This window comes from Orbicella faveolata, unplaced genomic scaffold (genome assembly GCF_042242905.1).
Source record: "Orbicella faveolata isolate gen_17 unplaced genomic scaffold, um_ofav_v1 contig_36, whole genome shotgun sequence".
Classification (NCBI taxonomy): domain Eukaryota; kingdom Metazoa; phylum Cnidaria; class Anthozoa; order Scleractinia; family Merulinidae; genus Orbicella; species Orbicella faveolata.
The window spans coordinates 3,655,967-3,675,023 of record NW_028301565.1 but is presented as its reverse complement, the minus strand read 5'-3'; the positions used below and the strand labels follow the sequence as shown (position 1 = coordinate 3,675,023).

Sequence of the window (19,057 nt, the reverse complement as noted above, 5' to 3'; positions counted from 1 at the left end):
AAGGCCGAATCAACCATAGAAACTGAGAGCGAATCAGATTGAATTAAATCAGCCAATTACATTGCAAGATTTGCATAAGTACACTAGTAGAACTCTCAATAATAGTTAGTGCGTTATTTCTCCTTTCGAGGACTTTCCGGCACAAAAGGATCCTCGTCTGACGATTCATACGTCCTGCTGCCAATCACCAATTACACGCCTTTACACGCCTTTACACGCCTTTATAGTGGAACATCTTGCTTAAGAAAGCCAATACACATTGGGGTTGTCTGTATGTACCTGAGCACGTGCGCTGATCAGCGTTGAGTACTCCTCCGCCTGGGCAGGTACACTTAAAGCTGCCGATAGTATTGATACACTGAAACTCGCAGATTCCTTGGAACTGCTCACACTCATCCACGTCTACAAACAAACAGTTGATAGCTTACTGTATTGCTTGGTGACAGGTCAAGCAAAAGTCAAAGTAAAATTCATACAGTTACTGACTTACTTCCCTCGGTACTAACTTAGACAGACTGAGAAGAAGATCTAAAAGAAAAGTTCTCTTCAACAAAAAAATAAACAAAGAGCCAATAAAAAGATGAAGAAACAAACAATCATGGTTAACAACTTTTGGTTTTTAAAAGGAAAGACATGTTTCTAACAACACTGTGCTTGTTAACATGTCCAAATTTAATCACAAAAATTCCCTGGACTTTTCCGAGCCGTTAGCCCCCCACATAACAATCAATGCTGATATTCTCCTTTGTATTTTAATTTAGAGAATATTTGCCATACCGCAGAAATTAAAATAAATTAAGTAACGTAAATTTAACTAAATTATAGAAGTGGCCAAGAGGCCGAAAAGACTTTAAAGCTAATATGCGATTCCGCCTTCCCAATCAATATCATTGTACAGTCTTAGAGGTAGACATTTTCTCCTTACCCATCATTTCGATAAACTACCAGACCTGTATGTTGTGTAGTGTATTGATGAAATGAATGTGAATAAGATGAAGATCATACTTCGCGGGTTCCACTTAAAAACAAAGGAGTCATAACTTCATAACTTAAGTCATTTTCTTATTTACAAAATTACTTCCAAATTGAAGGCCACGTCAAAATGACTGCAGTTTCTTTAGGGACCGTTCATTTTTTATAAGGTACGGGGGGGCTGGTGGGATTTGGGGGGGGTCCATGCGAAAAAAATGGCTTTCGGGGGGGGGCATCCCCAAAAAATAAGGGGAAAAGGGGGGTCACGTGAAGTATTTTAGTAAAACTTTAAAATGGCATAACGTTTGAATATCAAAAAAATTGCTATAGAATAAACATAGAAGGCAGGATACAAATTTATTACAAACTTTCCTTCTGCTTTAAAAAAACGTTTGGCCACAAAAAGCATTTGTAGCTACTGAAAAGAAGTATTTAACACTGTTATTTTCGAATGCAACTTTCACTAGCACTCATCTTCATCTTCGCTGTCATCGAGTTCTTCGTCGCCGCTTGTGCTGCTATGGGAGTCTCTTTCACCAATGCTGCAAGAAGCAGCAATGCTTTCCGTCAGAGTGTACTCTTCAGGGTACAGGAAGGTGTAAACATAATCTCTGACTTCCCGCTCAAGGTTTGTGGTGAAATAATTCCCTTCCAAGAGCTGTGCAATATATGGCCCATCTCTTCTAAATAACGACGTGGCAACATCCTCAACTTTAATACACTCTTCCGGGACGGCCGTTCTAGGAGGGTACACAAGGCATTGTGGAAGATCATTTCCTAGCGGGTTTCCAACACAGATTCCATAAACTCGTTGGACGTTGTTTTCAGTCCGCTTCCTCTTTCTTTCATTTGACTTTCTGCGGTTTTCTTTTTTCCTTCTCCTTTTGTTGATGTGCTGTTTGAGTGTGCCCTTGAATATGCTGTTATAATTGCTCTTCTTATTTTCTAGTGCTTCCATGTCCTGCGTGACCTTCGTCAACTTAGCTTCTATACATTTGATCTGCTTTACATTAAAACTGTGGGCAAATTCTTCGCCCTGCTTTAAAGCAAGCCCATTGGACTGAAAGAGTGTGGAATCATGTTCCTTTACATCTTTCAATATGACATTCAACTTTTCCACAATTGCTCTGAGCTCTTTGATGGAGAAGTTCAGTTTTCTTCCATCACTGGGCTTCAACTGGTACCCTGGCACGGAAAACTCACCCACCCTTTCTGAACAGCCATCCGCACTTAGAAAGATTGCTTCTTTTGCTTGTAAGATGTCAAACTGCCTGGATCGTTCAGCAGTAAACCTTTTCTTAAACGACTCGTCGCTTTCGCCATTATTGCGCATTTTGGAATTTTGCGCATTTAAAAAGCAGCAAGAGTGAGAAAGTAAAGGCAATTGTAAGATATTCATGCTTGCAGCAGAAGAGTCCTCTCAGAGCTGGCCAACCAACACTGAGAAATGCCAGGACATTGACACAAAATGACAACAGGGTAAGTGCTGACAGCAGTGAAACAGATGAAAGTGACAATGATGAGTATGACAGTGATGCCATTGACTCTGGGGGAGAAGATGACTCAAATGACGTCATTCTTGCATTCATCAATTCAGAGGAGGAAGATGCCAATGAGAGGCCAAATGCCACACGCTCAGGGCGAGCCATAGCTAGTAGATCCGAAATTCACTTCTCATTCTTTTGATTTGTTTTTTAAACAACAGCTCTCTGTCGTATAGGGATTGTAAATATTGTCTTCATAGTGAGCACAATAACGTGAAGTAGGGGGATAATAGAGAAATATTAAAAAAGTTGAAATCTAAATATTGTTTGTTCAATTTTTTTTTTTTGGGGGGGGGGGGTCATCCCAAAAAATGACCGCTATAAAGGGGGGGCCATGTGAAAAAATTGGTAAGCTGAGGGGGGGTCATGCGATTTTTAAATGGTGCTTCCCAAATCCCACCAGCCCCCCCTCCCTCATAAAAAATGAACGGTCCCTTAAGGCAGAGAAACACTGAAGAAGTGATACCAAACCCAAAACAATGCAAGGATTTCAAATTAAATGAAAAGGTTGTCCCTGTAATTTCTTGGCTTGCCGAAGTTTCCCCGCCGAACGTTCTGGTACCAAACTTAAGTTACTCATAGCCGAGCTGCCTTCACCTTTACAAGGGGACTGGGGTGTCTTGGCCGAGTAGCCCCTGGGGCAGACACAGTAGAAGCTCCCGTACGTATTCATACACATCTGGTTGGATTTGCAGTTATGTTGACCTTCAATGCACTCATTTATATCTGAAAAACAAACAACAGTGAAGCAAAACCTAAAAAACGCGAACAAGGCTTTTAAAAGATTGCTTTCCAAAATGGTAAAGCCTAAAAACAAGAACGTGAAAAGCCTGGACATAGTATTTTTGTCCTTCTTTGTTAAATGTAATGAACCTATTCGTTTCAGTTGTCCCGCAATCTTGTCCGAGTGTTTCTTTGAATGGTAAGATAATAAGTTAAACAACTGCGGCCTTATGCACATTGGAAGTATGGCTCCTGTCAAACTTATAACAGATATTAATTTCATTTGCCTTTTGTAATCTCGAGTTAGCTGTTAGAACCCTTTGAATTATCGTTTAAAGGAATTTGTATCTCAAGCACTATGTCATATTAAAGATAGATATTTCTTTTCCTACACGTACATCTTACCTACACATTCTTTGTCATCCATAGTTCTTTTGAAGCCCACATCACACTTTCCTAAACACTGGAAGCTACCAGGCAAGTTGACACACTGAAGACTGCCACACAGAGTGTTGTTTTCAGCACATTCATCCACATCTTCGGAAAAAAATTCTCTCGATTAAGACGAAATGTTTACTAAGTCACCAGTGTAGGAGAAAGGTAGTACAGTCGAACCTCCGGTTGCGACCACCTCTCGTAAGCGACCACCTCCCCTCAGCGACCAGTTTTCCACAATACCAAACGTTTCCTAGTCAAATCACTATCTTTCGAACCTCTTGTAAGCGACCACCTCTCGTACGAGACCGCGACCACTTTTAGAGCCAAAAGTTTGAAAATTTCTTTTGTTTTCAACCTCCCGTAAGCGACGACTTGACAAATAACAGAGCCAAAATTGGATAAAAAAAGTGTTGCAACAATACAGCAATACTCGATAGTACAAGAGACTGATATTTCTCAATGGCAAACAGTATTTTTTCTCGAAATTGACTTTTGACATCAATAAGACATTTAAAACACTAGGTAAGTCTCTGCAGTTACCATATGCTAATGAGGCAAAATTTTAACCCAATAATGGTCTTAGCTCTCGTAAGCGACCACCTCCCGTAAGCGACCACCTAGGCTTGACATTTTGGGTGGTCGCTTACGGGAGGCTCGACTGTATACCAATGCCCTCCTAGATATCGTGAGTCCCTCCGTAGCTCAAAGGCTCACCACTCGACCGGTATCTGGGAGGTCATGGGGGAACATATCGCCTTCAGTCTCTGAGCTCGAAATATCCATCTTTCATTACTTATCACAGAAAAGAAACCGAGGCCCCAATACCGAAACTGATAACAGAGCAAGAGGAATTGTGTGCGAGCGGAAAATTCTAATTGACGTGATTGACTGGGGAATTTGTTTACTTTAAAGCGATACTAAATGGGCAGCGATGGAAATAAAGTATCACTGTACCATTGTTAGCTCTACAGTTAAAACACGACAGTACTTAAACTCACCTAAACACCGACTATCCGATATGAAACGATATCCTTGAAAACAGAAACAGCGGAAACTCCCTTGTTTGTTCTCGCAGCCCTGATCACACACCCCGGTGGCACACTCATCAATATCTAGAAAAGTGAGCAACACATCACCACAACTTAATTTCCTAGCTTTCTATGAATAATTTTACCATGAATATTAAAGTTGTTAATTGTTTATTTTTCTATTTCTCTATGTATATTTTTTTTTGGTGTAAAAGGGACACAAAAAGGGCCTCAGATTGTCGGTGGACATCAGAAATTTTAAGTGGGGATCACATGAGGTCAAGAAATATGTTTGTGACCTTAATATGATTCGAACCCACTGCCCTCGGATTAGATTACGGTTGCTCTACCGACTGAGCTACGAATCCACACAGGTGCAAGTTGTGGATATTAAAGATATACCGCTGTTTTGTGAAAGGTTGTCCTTCAAAACGACAATGCCGAAAAGCATTATGGGTAGAGTTAGTTAACCGCTGTTCGATCGCGGTTTACGGTTTTCCAGTAAAATAGTAGAAAAAGTCATGAATACAAGGATTTGTGGTTTCCCCTTCCTTTGCGATAAAAAACTGTGAACTGTGAGCTACCACTACCTATAAAACCTTTCGACATTATTGCGTACGCTTTCTCTGGGCCCCAGTTGTTCGAAAGATGGATAACGTTATCCACCGGATAAATCGCTATGCATTGGATAAGTGCTAACAAAACAAACCACGCTATCCGCTGGATTGTGATTTATCCGGTTGATAGCGTTATCCACCTTTCGAACAACCGGGTCTCTAGGACAACAAGGGAGAAGACATGTCTGACTTGTTACCTTCACACCGGTCTCCTGTTAATTGATATCCGTCCTTACAGTAGCATCGATATGACCCTACTAAGTTCTCACACTGGTGCAAGCATGGATCGTTGGGTTGCAGGGAGCCCGTTGAAAGCACAATCTCACATTCATTAACATCTGGAAAAAAAAATAACATCACGGTAAGCTATAAATTGACCTCTTATTTTTCTTCGTGATAGAGACTCATGACCATGGTTTAAGCATAAATCTCTGCTGACTTCAGTGTTTCCATTTTGTCTCATTAGTATATTACTTAACGTAGTGTAATACTCTACCCTGGGTATTGCTGTTAATGACATGGTAAGAAGCTATGGGGAATCGCTCTGGCCTGGGACAAGCCTAAGGCCAGGCGAAAATAGAAGTGGACAGCTAGATCAAGCCCGACTTACTCGTTGGGTGGGAAGGTGAGTCTTCAACCTCTTCGCTTTCGCGGCCTCGAGTAGAGTGATGGGGTGAAACATTGCATAATCCCCAGGGTACAATTACCAATGCAAATTGAGTTTGCATAGAGAAGCCCGAACATTCTTTGCGAAATCAGTTGTTTTGTAAACAAAGATTCCGCTAGCACTAACAGCAGTCACATCGCTGCTATTGGGAAGGAAACTGACGAACTCTGTATTTTGTTGCTATAGTTTTGCTCACACACAAAAAGTCCTCATACACCTTATTCCAAAATGGCCGCCATCTTACCATTCTTTTGTTTGCTTGCAAATTAGCCCTTATTGCCTCGTTCTTAAACTTGAAATTGAAAAGAATATTTTACCTTGAACGAGGCTACAAGGGCTAATTTGCAAGCAAACAAAAGAATACTAAAATGGCGGCCATTTTGGAATAAGGTTCATGGGCCCGATGAGGATGAGCGAGTGAGTGAATGAGTGAAAACATTACCAAAACACGTGTCATTCGCAGCCATGACAAATCCAGCAGCACATTTACCACGGCAGCGGTATGCCCCAGGAGTGTTGACACATTCCTGTCCAGACGGACATGATCCTGTCCCCAGGCTGCACTCGTCTATATCTAGAAGAGGGGAGATCAGAAACTACGTTTAGGAATCAGCTGATCAAGTGAAACGGCTATTACTGCTAGGATTTTTTCATCTGTTAAAAGGCTGAGGCTGAGTAACCGGTCCACGGGATTTCCTAAGGGACGAACTATCATTTTTCTGAGAGACAGGAAGGTTGGCCAATTTTCTGGGGCAAGAATGTTTTTCGCACTCTTAGGTTACGCACGATTTTTTTTTTTTGTTGGGCAATAGCTGATGCAATAATTTTTTAAACCAAAAATTAAAATTATGATAGTAAAAAGTACTTGCTCGGTTATTTTACCCACGGCTCCCTTTGCACGATTTTTTTTTCGGCAGGTTTTGCTGTGCAAGAATGTTTTTTTTTTTTGGAAGTGGCCCAACACCTCCCCCCCTCCCGACCCTCCCCCTAAAAAAAATAATGGTCCGTCCCTAAAAGTGAAACCTGTGAGAGCGTTTGCTTTTCTTTTAAAAGAACCCCTCCCCCCTCTAATTCACATACAATCCTACATAAACTTTATTAACTTGTCTTTATTAACTTGACCACGGAGGCAGCGTGGCCGAGTGGTTTAGGGCGCTGGTGTTGTAAGCCGCAGGTCAAAAGGTTCAAGGCCTCCACCCTGCTACTAGCGGGATTTGTTTCTCGGTAGTCCCGAGTTCAAATCCCCGGTCACGCTTCGTAAATAGCCAACTGGTTTGCCTCCGCCAGTTGCGACTTTTAACTATGTTACGTTTATTTGAAATATTTGTTTCCTTTGTTTCAGTGGCATGCCTGTAAACTACCTAAGCATAGTGCTTGTAGCTAAGTGCATGACCACTATAAATAACATTTACATCAAACGTAACACGAGTGGCACACAAGCAATGTCACGCAACCCTTCGGAGTACCTCACCTGCGCATGTCTTGTTGTCCGAGGAGAGAACGTGACCAGTGGAACAAGAACAACGGAACGATCCAAAAATGTTCTCACAAAAATGAGAGCAGACTTGTGGAACCGCAGCGCACTCGTTGATATCTAAATAAAAAAAACGACACATTCAGAAAAATCCAAATTGAAATCAACATCGCATAAAAGAATCACGACAATGATAAACCTGTGCAATTTAGAAATGTTAGCTTTGGAGAAGAGGCGGAAAGAGTCTAGAGAAGAAATCCTCAGAGCCTGCTTGCTAGAATGGAACCCAGACCACTGCCTACCAAAATCACCTCAACTATACTGACAACATGAACGCTCCAGAGAATGCAAGTTCATCCCTTGCAAAATTGACTAAACCTTGGTTAAGAGTGAAAAAGACTACGTTTAGCTCAACAGCGATCAATGATTTCCATCTGTAATCTCGTTCAATTAAAACCATTATATATACCAGTTCCATGAGAGAAAGCTAGAGTAATTGAACTGAAAAGTGTACCTTCGTGTTGTTGACTGCTACCAATATAATCGTATATACGTAAATTCTTCGATTTTAATAATCAAATCCATTCAGCACGAGCATTACCTTGACAATACTGGCTTGAGGGATGCTTTACCAAACCTCCAGGGCACGAGTCAGACAATGACGCTGAAACCAGATGTAAAGCAACTCTGTTACTTCTAGCATTAGGTCTTAGCTCAAACGGAATACAAACAAGAACCTCGTCAACACGTATGTGACGCTGTTAACTCTTGCTTTCAGGCCCATTTCATCTTGCAAGCACTGAGCGCCGAGGTTCCTAAAAATAGTTTTGCCATAGACAGTGGCTTGAAATTAAACTACTAAGGGATCATACATTCCATCAAGGGGAAATTATTGGACTTATAACAGACTATGTAGAACTATAAAGATTTTGTTTAAGCGACGACAAAGCCTATAGAATGGACGTGGGTACAAGTAATTAATATTTTGCTTTCGTTTTACAGATCATTAGGAAAAAAGAAAGGGATTTAGCTTCGCTAAGATAGTGCATAAGTTGATAGAGCTTCCCGAAACCAAACATAAAGGTCGGCCAAGCCGATTCATTCATGAATAATTTTCATTCATACCCAAATGCTCAGTTTAGACGACAAAGAACAAGTCTTTCTAAATGCTCTGATCCTTGGTACATGTAACACGCTATGTGTTAGCAAATTGGTAATGTACTTGTACCAACTCGATTTGTTTGGTGGATAAAGCAATCTTCTTCATCTACCTATTTGTTATCTACTTATTTTGTTTATTTATCTATTTTAAGCTTATCTTTAATCTTTAATGTTTACCCTGTACAGACGTCTGCTGACTGGTCATTGGAAGATTAGCTTTAGCTGTAGGCAGTTACTCGCACAATTTAAAGTTATTTTATGCTTTAAAGCAGTATCCTGCATAGTTACATACCTCTTTGAATAGATGAAGTCATTTCAATTATAAGCGTATCACTCTGATACGGGTGGCTTATATCCACTGCACTGACTTGTACCGTCTCTGCTAGAACCCTGCTCTGCTGCTTCTCGTCAGGAGAGTATGTTATTGTAGAATTAGACGAGAAAGGAAAAGATTTGTCACCCACACTCATCACTTGTCTGCAACAACATAAGGGTGGATATCATTATATGTATGTGTCTGACATGTGATCGGCACGTCTTTAAAGGGACACAGTCACGATATACTTGCTTAAAACTGTTATACTTGAATTCACGGAATGGTCCCTAAATTTATGTAATAAGGACTTAATTAGCGCTGACTAAATGATTAAAAGCAATTTCTTGAAGAAAGTCCACAGTGTAGCAACATTTTTGCAAAATTTCAACGATTTTCGAGCCAAACTTGAACCTTTGAAAAACTGACATCCTGACGCTTTTTCAAAAATCCATATCACAATCCGTTTCCATCCTCGCCATCGTTAGCCATCCTTACCTCCTAATGGGTTCTAATCATTTGTCAAGTACTGCTCTACAAAATAAAACCATTATTGTTCAGCTTCCAAAGATCGATGTGTGTGGTTGAGATTTCCAAAATCATGCTAAAAATGGTGACAGTGTCCCTTTAAACTATAGGGAGTTCAGGAAACCACGACGGCGACGCCGAGGACAAAGTCGATTAAAAATGGATTTATATTTTACCTACGAATCTCGCGATACTCTGAAGTCATTTACTATGTTTATCACTGTCGAAACTATCGCAAAACTAAATCCGGAACACAGCGATAAATTTGAAAAAAAAAAAATTAAAATATTAGCCGTCGTGGTTTACGTTCTCCAGACAACGCAAAATTTGGTCATTTCACGTTGTTGTTTTGCAAAGGACGGCAAAGAAATGTACCAAGAATTATAACGCACGTCCACAGCTATTGTTCTACTCATTAATTCTTTTGTTCAGTGACGTTCCCGTTGCCGTTGCCGTCGTCATTTTAGCCTACACGTTTTGGCTGTTTGATCATAACCGACTTGATCTTTCCAAGCTCCATCCTCGTTGCTTTTAGGTTTATCATCATCTCTTGGTGCTTTTCAACCATGGTAAAATGTCATTTTGTAGTCTCCGTTATTTTCCAGGTTTATTTTTGACACATCGTTATTTAGTTTCCCGCAAGCACAGAAAAGCCTGTGTTTCATGCTATCATGCTTAATTCTAACTGCTGACCGTAAAAAGCTATCCTATCTACATATTCTAGGGATCTGATATAAGTCGACTTGGAAATGACGATTGCAAAAAGTTGAAAACGTTCCGAACTTTGCTGAGATTTATGACAGAGGAATCAGTGGCTTTCAAAAATGTTCAATATCTTGGCTTTATTTTCAAATTTACCTTATAATTATAACCTTAAAATGTTGTTTACCTTAAACACAGAACAAAGTTCTTGGGACACGTGTATTACAGAAATGAAAACATATTTCGCAATTAACCCTCTCTCCTTCATAACTTTGTGTAGTGTGAGGAAACGGCGCCTCTCAGCACTATTGTATGGAGGAAAGTTGACATTCATGACAAAGTTTTACATTAATAGGTGTCCCAAAGTCTTCTATCAAGGTATGTAGTTCAGTTTAGAGGAGAAAAGTCAGGGATAATGTGAAGTATCGGTTTTTATTATCTAACTGCAGCGAATACCGTCCAAATAACAGTACAAATATACAGCGATATTGTACAGTTATTTGTACAGTAGAAAACCCGCTTGCCATACAGGTCGGCGCGCGCCCGCAAAACTGTCACACTCTCCCTCTTTCATTGCTAAATTTATTGACTACAGCAGTTGGATAATAAATCTCTTTTTAGATGTTTTGGTGTGTAGTATCGCTTTATATTTTTACTCGTTTCTATTTTGACGAGCCCGTAGGGCGAGTCAAAATACGGCACAACTCGTAAAAATATACAGCAATACTACTCACCAAAACATCTAATCAGATATATTAATTCTTGTACGCCTTCTTAGTTCACTAATACCCCAACACGTCCAGAACAACTCTTTGTAAGTCCTATAATTTTTAGAACTATGCGCGGCCATTACTACGGAGATTTCTTAAAAGTAACTCAAGTGTAGATAGCAAACAAACTTACTGGGATGAAGAGCTTATTTCTCCCACTCTCGTCTTGACAAACATCTCTTCAAAGTCTGGGAATTTTACGTCTGCATTTGAAGGCAACTTGGGCGTGCCTCCTTTAACGTCGACATCCAGCACAAACACACCCTTTTCATTTATGCCTTGTCCCCGATGTTCAATGAACACGGTTTCTCCAGATTGAAATAGCACCCGCGTTTTGTAAACAAATCGTCCTTTTGTAATGGTGAGGCCATTCTCAGCACCAGGCTTCTCTCCCGCTGTAGCCCAGTAGACTGGGGCGGTTAGTGGAATTGACAAAGACTTAAGCCAGTTCCTGATTGGCCCAGGCAAGCCACTGACCGAACAGGACACCTGCGTGTCATTGGCTGGAGTCTTAGTGAAGTTAGCCAATAGAAAGAGGGTTGGTAGCATCACGTTATTGACTGTTCCATGAACTTGGCCAATTCCTACTTCAACGCCATCTGAAAAACAATTTTAGTTGACTTGTTGAGAAGCTACCCTTTTATTTCGGCAACGTTTTTTCGCGATTGTTTAAAGAATGGCGAAAATTAGTTGCTGCTGTAATTTTTGTAGGTGAAATTTCCCTGTATTTCTCATCATCTTCCTCGTCCCTCTTATCAGCATCCTTGCATTCTGATCTCAATATTCCATTTTTAGCATATTAGAAAAACCTAAGCGAAAATCTGAACAAAATGCGGCGAGAACTTAAAATAGCAGTCGTCGCGAAATGCGACAATTCCAAAATCGCAAATAAAAAACGAAATAAAAAGTTGCCTTGAAAAATATCAATCACATTAGCCATTTGATCTCAGTTTTTAAAAATCTATAACCATGCTTGGTTCTTTTTCTTTTGTTATTACCCCCTGCTGTAAGCGGTTTAGCACCTAAGGAAACTGGTATTTTAAGGTTAGTAATTCGGAAAAACCTTTAAAGTTTTAACGTTATCATTCTTGTTCGAACATTCGAAAAAACGGTTTTAAGACTTTTTTTACTTCACGCATAACGTGGCAACAACTCTTGTTTGTTAAATTAAGAAAATATTTGTAGAAGAATCTGATAAAGAAGAGTCTGAAGACTTTCTTGAGTTAAACAACTAACAGGTGATGTCGACAAGCTTAAACTGGAAAACAGAGTAGCCGGAGACTGGTAATTAAAATTATGCAACAATTTGACTTTATTGACCTCAAAGTAACTTAACAAGAACTGCGGATTAAATCTTAAAAGGGGCATCCTTCGTCAACCATCTGAGTCGGAAGCTGATCTTTTGCGCTTTAGAATTCCTGTTAAAACCTTTCAGCGCAAGTGCGCACGAACAAAATCTGTCACTAACTCCTCTATTATGGTCTCACCTGGACACTTAAAAAAGTTACAAGTTCTTGAATCTCTCTTATTGCCCTGACAGTCTTTACCACCATGTAGTGGAGCTGGGTTATTGCACTCCCGGTATCGTGTTTGTTCTCCGCCATTACAAACCTGTGAACACAATGTCCACTCTGTCCAGTCAGACCAATCTCCGTCAACTGAAAAAACAAAACAAAACAAAACAAAACAAACAAAAGAAAAAGAAAAAAGAAAATGGTTAAAGACTGCCACACAATTGTAAGAGAAAGAACTTTAAGTTGAGCTTTAAAGGAATTTTCAAAGAGAATGCTGTGAACCATTAGGGTAAAACAATTTTGAGGGATAACCTAATTTTGTGCATCTTCATATTTTAGGGGCTAGTAAAAAGACCAGCTACTCTATAAAGTGGGGGCGACATTTCAAACAGTCCCTTTATGATCAACTGCATTGCGTGCGATCGCTGACAAATTGATCGCCCGCTCAAAGGTGTTTTCTACGCGCCCACGACAAGCAGCGTGCATGATCAACATTCAATGTGGTTTATTGCTCTAGATCTGCTGTAGCACCAGATTGCCTTCTATCTGGTAGTTTTTCTGTTTGTAGGTGACTTGCAAGAGGTTATGTTCTTGAAAGCCAACTACCAAACTATTACATTCTTCCTCATAACGTCATTGAATAGTAAGTTTAACACAGCGTTTTAGATGGAATAAAAAGAAAGAAAGAAATGAAACGATATTTAAATGAATTACTGTCATATATGAGTTTTTTTACTTTCGCCAGGTAGTTCTTGCCTGGCAAACATATTTATAAAGTGCCCAGCCCCATCATTGCCAACCAAGTCACCGGTTACACGAAACATTTCACCTACCGGGGCAGGATTGTACATTACAGAGCTGTGATTGTACATTGTTTCCAGAGCACGGCTTCCCGCCATTACTTGGCACAGGATTGTCACATGACCTGAATCTATACTGGGACCCAGATCCACACGATCTACTGCAGGCACCCCACTCTAACCATTCACTCCACCGTCCATTAACTGCAACAACGTGCCAAAAAGAAGAAAACGATTACAAGACGAAAGAAATTTAAAATGTCTTTTGTCAAGAAGGTGACTATAATTAAATTTCCTGAAACTTACACTAAAACGCGAGATGAATAAAAACCAAAGAAGAAGACCAAAAAGTATTGCAGTAAATTATGCAAACGAACGAGCGTCAAATTTCACTTAGAATTTCATACACAGAAGAACTGTAAGAAGCAATGTGGTTCTTCTGCGTAATTCTCGACCGAGTTCTGATAGATTGATACTGATTTTTTAATAGAACCTTAACAACGAGGGCACGCGCACTAGGGTCTCACCTCTGACTGTCAATGTCGCCTGTACCACGTGTGCACCAACTCCATTCCTAGCATGACACTGATATTGTCCAGCATCCTCTGGTTTCACTCTTGTTATTACTAAACTGTTATTGGACAAGATATTAATATGCTCAGGGGTATCAGATTGAAACTTTACACCATCCTTTGTCCAAGTCAACACAGGGGTTGGTGTTCCTCTGGCTGTGCAGTCCCAGAGGAAGGTTGAACCTGCGTCCACTACGGTGTCTTGTGGTGTGAGCACAAACTCTACGGAAACATGAAAAACAAAGGCATTACTACAGGAAAATAAATTCAAATAGGGGAAGTTTTAGAGAAACAAACTGAGAAACCGACAAATATCCAAGCGTGTTTTCGCGCCAAGCGGAGGCTATTGATTATTTATTGATGAAAACATCAATGTCATTTTAAAGTTACATTTAAATAACGTTCAGTAAATTAATAGTAACAATTACCAGGCCTTCCTCTCTGGGCAACATTTTTGTCCCTTCCTGTAAAACAAACAAAACAACAAAAGGAAAGAAAATAAAACATACACTTGTAACACTACAGTCTCCCACTTTCTGAACATAGCAAATGAACGACAGACCACTGCATTGAACATCAGATTTACCTGACTAACCTAACTAGCTGCAATCGCCGCTGGCTGGGGTAAGAATTAGTATAGGCAATCGTGTAAACGCGACTGCAATTAAAGATTTACCTTACGAGTGACGTTTGAGAATTCTACCAAAATTACATGAGTCTCTGCAATTTGAAAGAATTTTCAAATATTACACGTAGTGTAAATCCTTACTTGCTTGAACTTTTTTCATACGATTACTCATTTATTACAATGACGGAGAAAATTACTGACGCACGCGCGTTAATTTGCATGCAGTGCGAATTGCTCGCATGAACACAACCTTATATTCGAGGGGTTTATTGCAGAAAGGATTTTTACGCCCCTGAGATTTGTGGGGCTTATTTTCGGGAGGTCTATGTTCAGGGCGGGGGACTTACTAAGGGAATCTCAAGGTATTTGTCAACAGGCACTTAGAAAAGAATGTGTATTCATGAGACTGACCTTTCACGGTAACAAAAGCACTGGCTGTAACAATCCCAGCAGGATTCTTAGCCTCACAGCGATAGAGACCTTCGTGTTCTGACTTCCTGGCTTCGATTATCTCCACTAGTGAACTATTAGTTGACAAGGCGCTGCCGTTCAGATACCACGTGATCTGAGGCACAGGGAACCCAAGTGCCTCACATTCCAAGATAATAGTGTCTCCTTCATCAATGGAAATGTTTTGGGGTTCTTTGATAATTTCAGGAGGAACTGCAACAACAAAAACGAAGAATCTGTAATCTTCAAATCGGGAAAAGAAACTCTCCAAAAAGCGATATTTTGGACAAAACTTAAAGCATACAATAAAACTAAAAGACTAAATATTGCAATGATGACAGTTTAACACAACGCAATATCTAGTCATCAATTTGTTTTGAAGTATCATGTTGTGGGGTTTATTTATCTGGGGGTGGGAGAAATACCTCACAGATTTGCAGTGACAAGCTTTGTAATAATTACCGTATTTACTCCAAAAAACGCCGCAGAGCTTATTAGCTCTAAACGTTTTGATGTGGCGCTTATTTCAGGCTGCGCTTATGAAAATGTCATGAGAAACGCAAAACATATCAAATCTTATTTGTCTACAAAACGACATGAAGAACAACCAAAACTCAGCTTAACATGTCAAAGCCATTCTTTTTACACATCGACGAAACGTAACTGCGTCTTCGAGAAAACTCCGCCTCGGAACTCAAGTGCGTCAAATAAGCACCGCGCCTTTGTTCAGGGTTGCCGCTCTTCTTCCAGGGCAGCGCTTTTGTGCACGGCACCACTTCGAGTAAATATGGTACTTTGGTTTTGAATTTATGACGTAAAAATGATCTCAAGCACAAGAGGAGGTGTTTCAATTCATTTCCAAACACCTAGAACAGAATTACGACGCGCGGTGAAGTTTTTATGACGAACCTCAGGGTGTTGAAATACTGTTTCGAGAGTTTGATAAATCTTCCCTTTGATGACCAAGACTAAGGGAAAAAATGTACACTTTTTACTTTTTTAAAAAACCAGCAGGTCGGTTATGATTTCGTTTGTTTTACCTTGAGCTGTTAATGAGTTTTGAGATTGTCACTGGAAAACTGCTCTTCAATCATTTTCAACCTGTTCTTACCTTGTACCGACAACTCGACAGGACGCCGAGCTACTCCAAGAGGATTGGACGCCATACAGGAATATACTCCACTGTCCGATGGCGTCACACCAAAAATACGAAGATTACCGGACGGTAGAATCAAATACTTAAGATCACTCTCATCAATCGGCAAGTCATGTAGAAACCAGCTAACTGTCGGCTTGGGATTGCCACTAACATTACATGGCAATTCTGTCCAACTTCCTGATAATACATTTATAGGCGACCTGGACTGAAATATCGCTGGTGGAGCTGTTGAAAGACAGATGCAGTTATGGTGCAAAGTTATCGGTAGTTTCGCACCATTCATCTTATTTGACAATTTATCAGAAATTGAGTTAGTCACTTGAATATGATACTGAGCTGATAAAGAAATACTGCTATCTCTTCAATTGTTAGAGTACCAACTTTTCCATTGGCGACCCATTCAATCGAATTGACGCTCTCCTCGAGACCTCAAATAAGCGCCCGATTCGAATAAGCGCAACTGGTATCTGTTATTTCCCTTACTAATAAAATGCTGTATATTATTTGTCTTCCGGTCAGTTTCTAGAATTTGGAGTTCAGTCAAGCCTATAGGTATATCTTATCACTTCTCCTCATCACTAGCGCCTAGTCTCCTGTAGACGCAGACGTCGTTTCGCCTTTTCACGCGATCTTCACGCGGTTTTTACGCGATCTTCACGCGATCTTTCCTGGGATGGAATGCGCGGGAAATCCAACGGACGTCTTAGCAGGAAGCTAGAGCTTGACTGGACGCCGTAACGATGTAACGAGCGATTATACCCTCCGTCCCTATATTCAGAAAAAAGAAAACGCCTGATGGCAGGTTAAGCCTGGTTTTCACCACCACATAAGCACAACCACAAGCATAAGTAAAACCGTAGTATGGACGCCCACAGCACAAGCATTAACACAAGGACTAGCCAAAAAAAAAAAAAAAAAAAAGCGTTTTTGTCCTTCTAGTGCTTATGTTTAACCAAATACGTGCTGCTGTGAGCATAAGCATAAGCGAAAGCTCGGCATCTTGTTTTACTGAGGTATGGAACCGAAAATAAGGCAATTGTCCATTCTGCGCATGCCTACGTGCTTATGCTTGTGCTGTGCGCGTCCTCCCTACCATTACGCTTGTGCCTATGTCGTAGTGAAAACCAGGCTTTAGTGGTACCTTCATGAGACCTAGTTCAAAACTAATTCACTCCCAGGTGTATACTAGCATCTCTTAAAATGACTTCAAATAACTCACCCATGACAGAAAGAGTGGCTGTAGCAGTAGCATTACCAGCTACATTCTCAGCTACGCAGAGATACACACCGGTATGGTTAAGGGATAGCTTGGCTATTTCAATAACAGAACCATTGTTAGGAAGAGCTTTGTCGTTTAGAAACCAACGAATGCGTGGAACAGGATATCCTCTCGCTACACATTCCATCAAGATGGAATCGCCGACGTCTACAGTCATGTTTGGTGGTGGCTTGATAATTTCAGGAGAATCTAACAGCGAAAAACATGTTATGTGTTTATTACGTGTATATCAAGTGTTCATCATTTCTATGATGAACCGTTAAGCAAGAAGTAAACAACACTCAAAAAATTAACTGCTGTTCATCAAAAAGCACAAAAAAAAAAAAAAAAAAAAAAAAAAAAAAAAAATCACGAAACACTGTTTGAATTCTACGAGTCTTCTCCTACACGTTTAGATTAATAACATGAACAAGTTTGTTAAAGCTATCCAGTCAAATCTTTGCTTTGTGTGATTCATTATCAGTGATACTACACTTATCATCAAGATTTCATTGTGTCTGCACTATCATGTTTTGCTGTGTTCCGCACACAGATACAAAATGCCTTAGTAAAGTTAAGAAGCCACCGTTTCTCTGTCTATGCTATGCTGACATTCACAGCTATGCCATTACGTTCCTTAGTACATCATTAAAGACTCACTGTACACGTAGAGGGTGAGGATGAGAAAATCTTGTCCAGTGGGGTTCTTTGCAGTGCACAAGTATGTCCCAGAATCTAGCCGCAACAATGAGCTTATCACCAACGCCCCTGTATTCTTCTGTCTAAACTTGGTGCCGTCAATAGCAATCGACCGACGATTCTTATGCCATGTGATGGTAGGTTTGGGGTTACCAATGGCTGGACACTCCAGCTCAACTGTTCCATTTCTGTCACCAATGATGGTGGTTTTCTCTGGTTTGATAATTACTGGTGGAGCTGAGAAAGTGAAGACGGACAAAACACGTTTATAGTGAAATGGAATGCTGTATTCACAGACAAAACACAAACCATTCAAGGTTCAGTATACCTCCGCCAATTGACCGTCTCACGTTAGCGCGTTTTTGTACGGAGGTTTCGAAAATAACCCCCAATAAAGTGTACATTTCCTGAAAGCTTAAAAAGATGAGGAAAACGAACATTTCTTTTTACTTTCTGGAAAATATAAAAGGTTTAAAAAGTTTGCGAAACGAAGGAATTTTTACCCTTTCGTTTTTATCAAGCTCGTTTACACGCCTCGATTATCGCGGCAATGTGATTAATATCGGAATTGATTTTTCACACAATTCCCTTTAAAAGTGTTTCGATTTCTCAAAGATCGCAATGTTTTCTTTTTATGCCATTCCAAGTTTAACCAGCAACTTGCCAGATAAGCCCTGGAAACCTATATACGACTGCTATTTGTCACTTACTAAGGCCTGTTAGAATGAGAGTGACCTGGGCTGTATCTCTCCCCAGACTGTTCTCTGCCACACAGTCATATCTCCCAGCATCCTTTATTTCTATGCTCTGTATGAACAGGTCACCAGAGGGCAACACTGTAGCACGGGGGTCTGTGTCAGCCGCAATCCCCAAGGTATTGTACCATGTGATTCGAGGTTCTGGTACTCCCTTGGCACGACACGTAAAGGTTACATTTCCACCAAACGTGACATGTTTCTCTGAAGGACGCCTCGTTATCGTGGGAGGAACTACAAATTGAAATAAAAACAGAGTAACATATAGGTAAGGTACAGTCTGCT

General features: G+C 40.3%; 1 protein-coding gene across 2 annotated transcripts in view; it reads right to left on the bottom strand.

Moving 5' to 3' along the window:
• LOC110042588 (hemicentin-1-like) overlaps positions 1 to 19,057 on the bottom strand; it is a 33,759-nt gene that overhangs the window by 4,519 nt on the left and 10,183 nt on the right. For both annotated transcript variants that reach the window (XM_020747947.2, XM_020747948.2), the window contains exons 11-29: positions 18,728 to 19,006; positions 17,979 to 18,254; positions 17,280 to 17,528; positions 16,013 to 16,285; positions 14,863 to 15,114; positions 14,252 to 14,287; positions 13,779 to 14,045; positions 13,285 to 13,455; positions 12,425 to 12,595; positions 11,071 to 11,536; positions 8,917 to 9,101; positions 8,065 to 8,127; positions 7,461 to 7,583; positions 6,432 to 6,563; positions 5,520 to 5,660; positions 4,676 to 4,789; positions 3,645 to 3,776; positions 3,114 to 3,242; positions 280 to 402 (exon numbers count right to left, since the gene is read on the bottom strand). In XM_020747947.2, the coding sequence (XP_020603606.2) occupies positions 280 to 402; positions 3,114 to 3,242; positions 3,645 to 3,776; positions 4,676 to 4,789; positions 5,520 to 5,660; positions 6,432 to 6,563; positions 7,461 to 7,583; positions 8,065 to 8,127; positions 8,917 to 9,101; positions 11,071 to 11,536; positions 12,425 to 12,595; positions 13,285 to 13,455; positions 13,779 to 14,045; positions 14,252 to 14,287; positions 14,863 to 15,114; positions 16,013 to 16,285; positions 17,280 to 17,528; positions 17,979 to 18,254; positions 18,728 to 19,006 (3,582 nt within the window). The remainder of the gene's footprint in view (positions 1 to 279; positions 403 to 3,113; positions 3,243 to 3,644; positions 3,777 to 4,675; positions 4,790 to 5,519; positions 5,661 to 6,431; positions 6,564 to 7,460; positions 7,584 to 8,064; positions 8,128 to 8,916; positions 9,102 to 11,070; positions 11,537 to 12,424; positions 12,596 to 13,284; positions 13,456 to 13,778; positions 14,046 to 14,251; positions 14,288 to 14,862; positions 15,115 to 16,012; positions 16,286 to 17,279; positions 17,529 to 17,978; positions 18,255 to 18,727; positions 19,007 to 19,057) is intronic.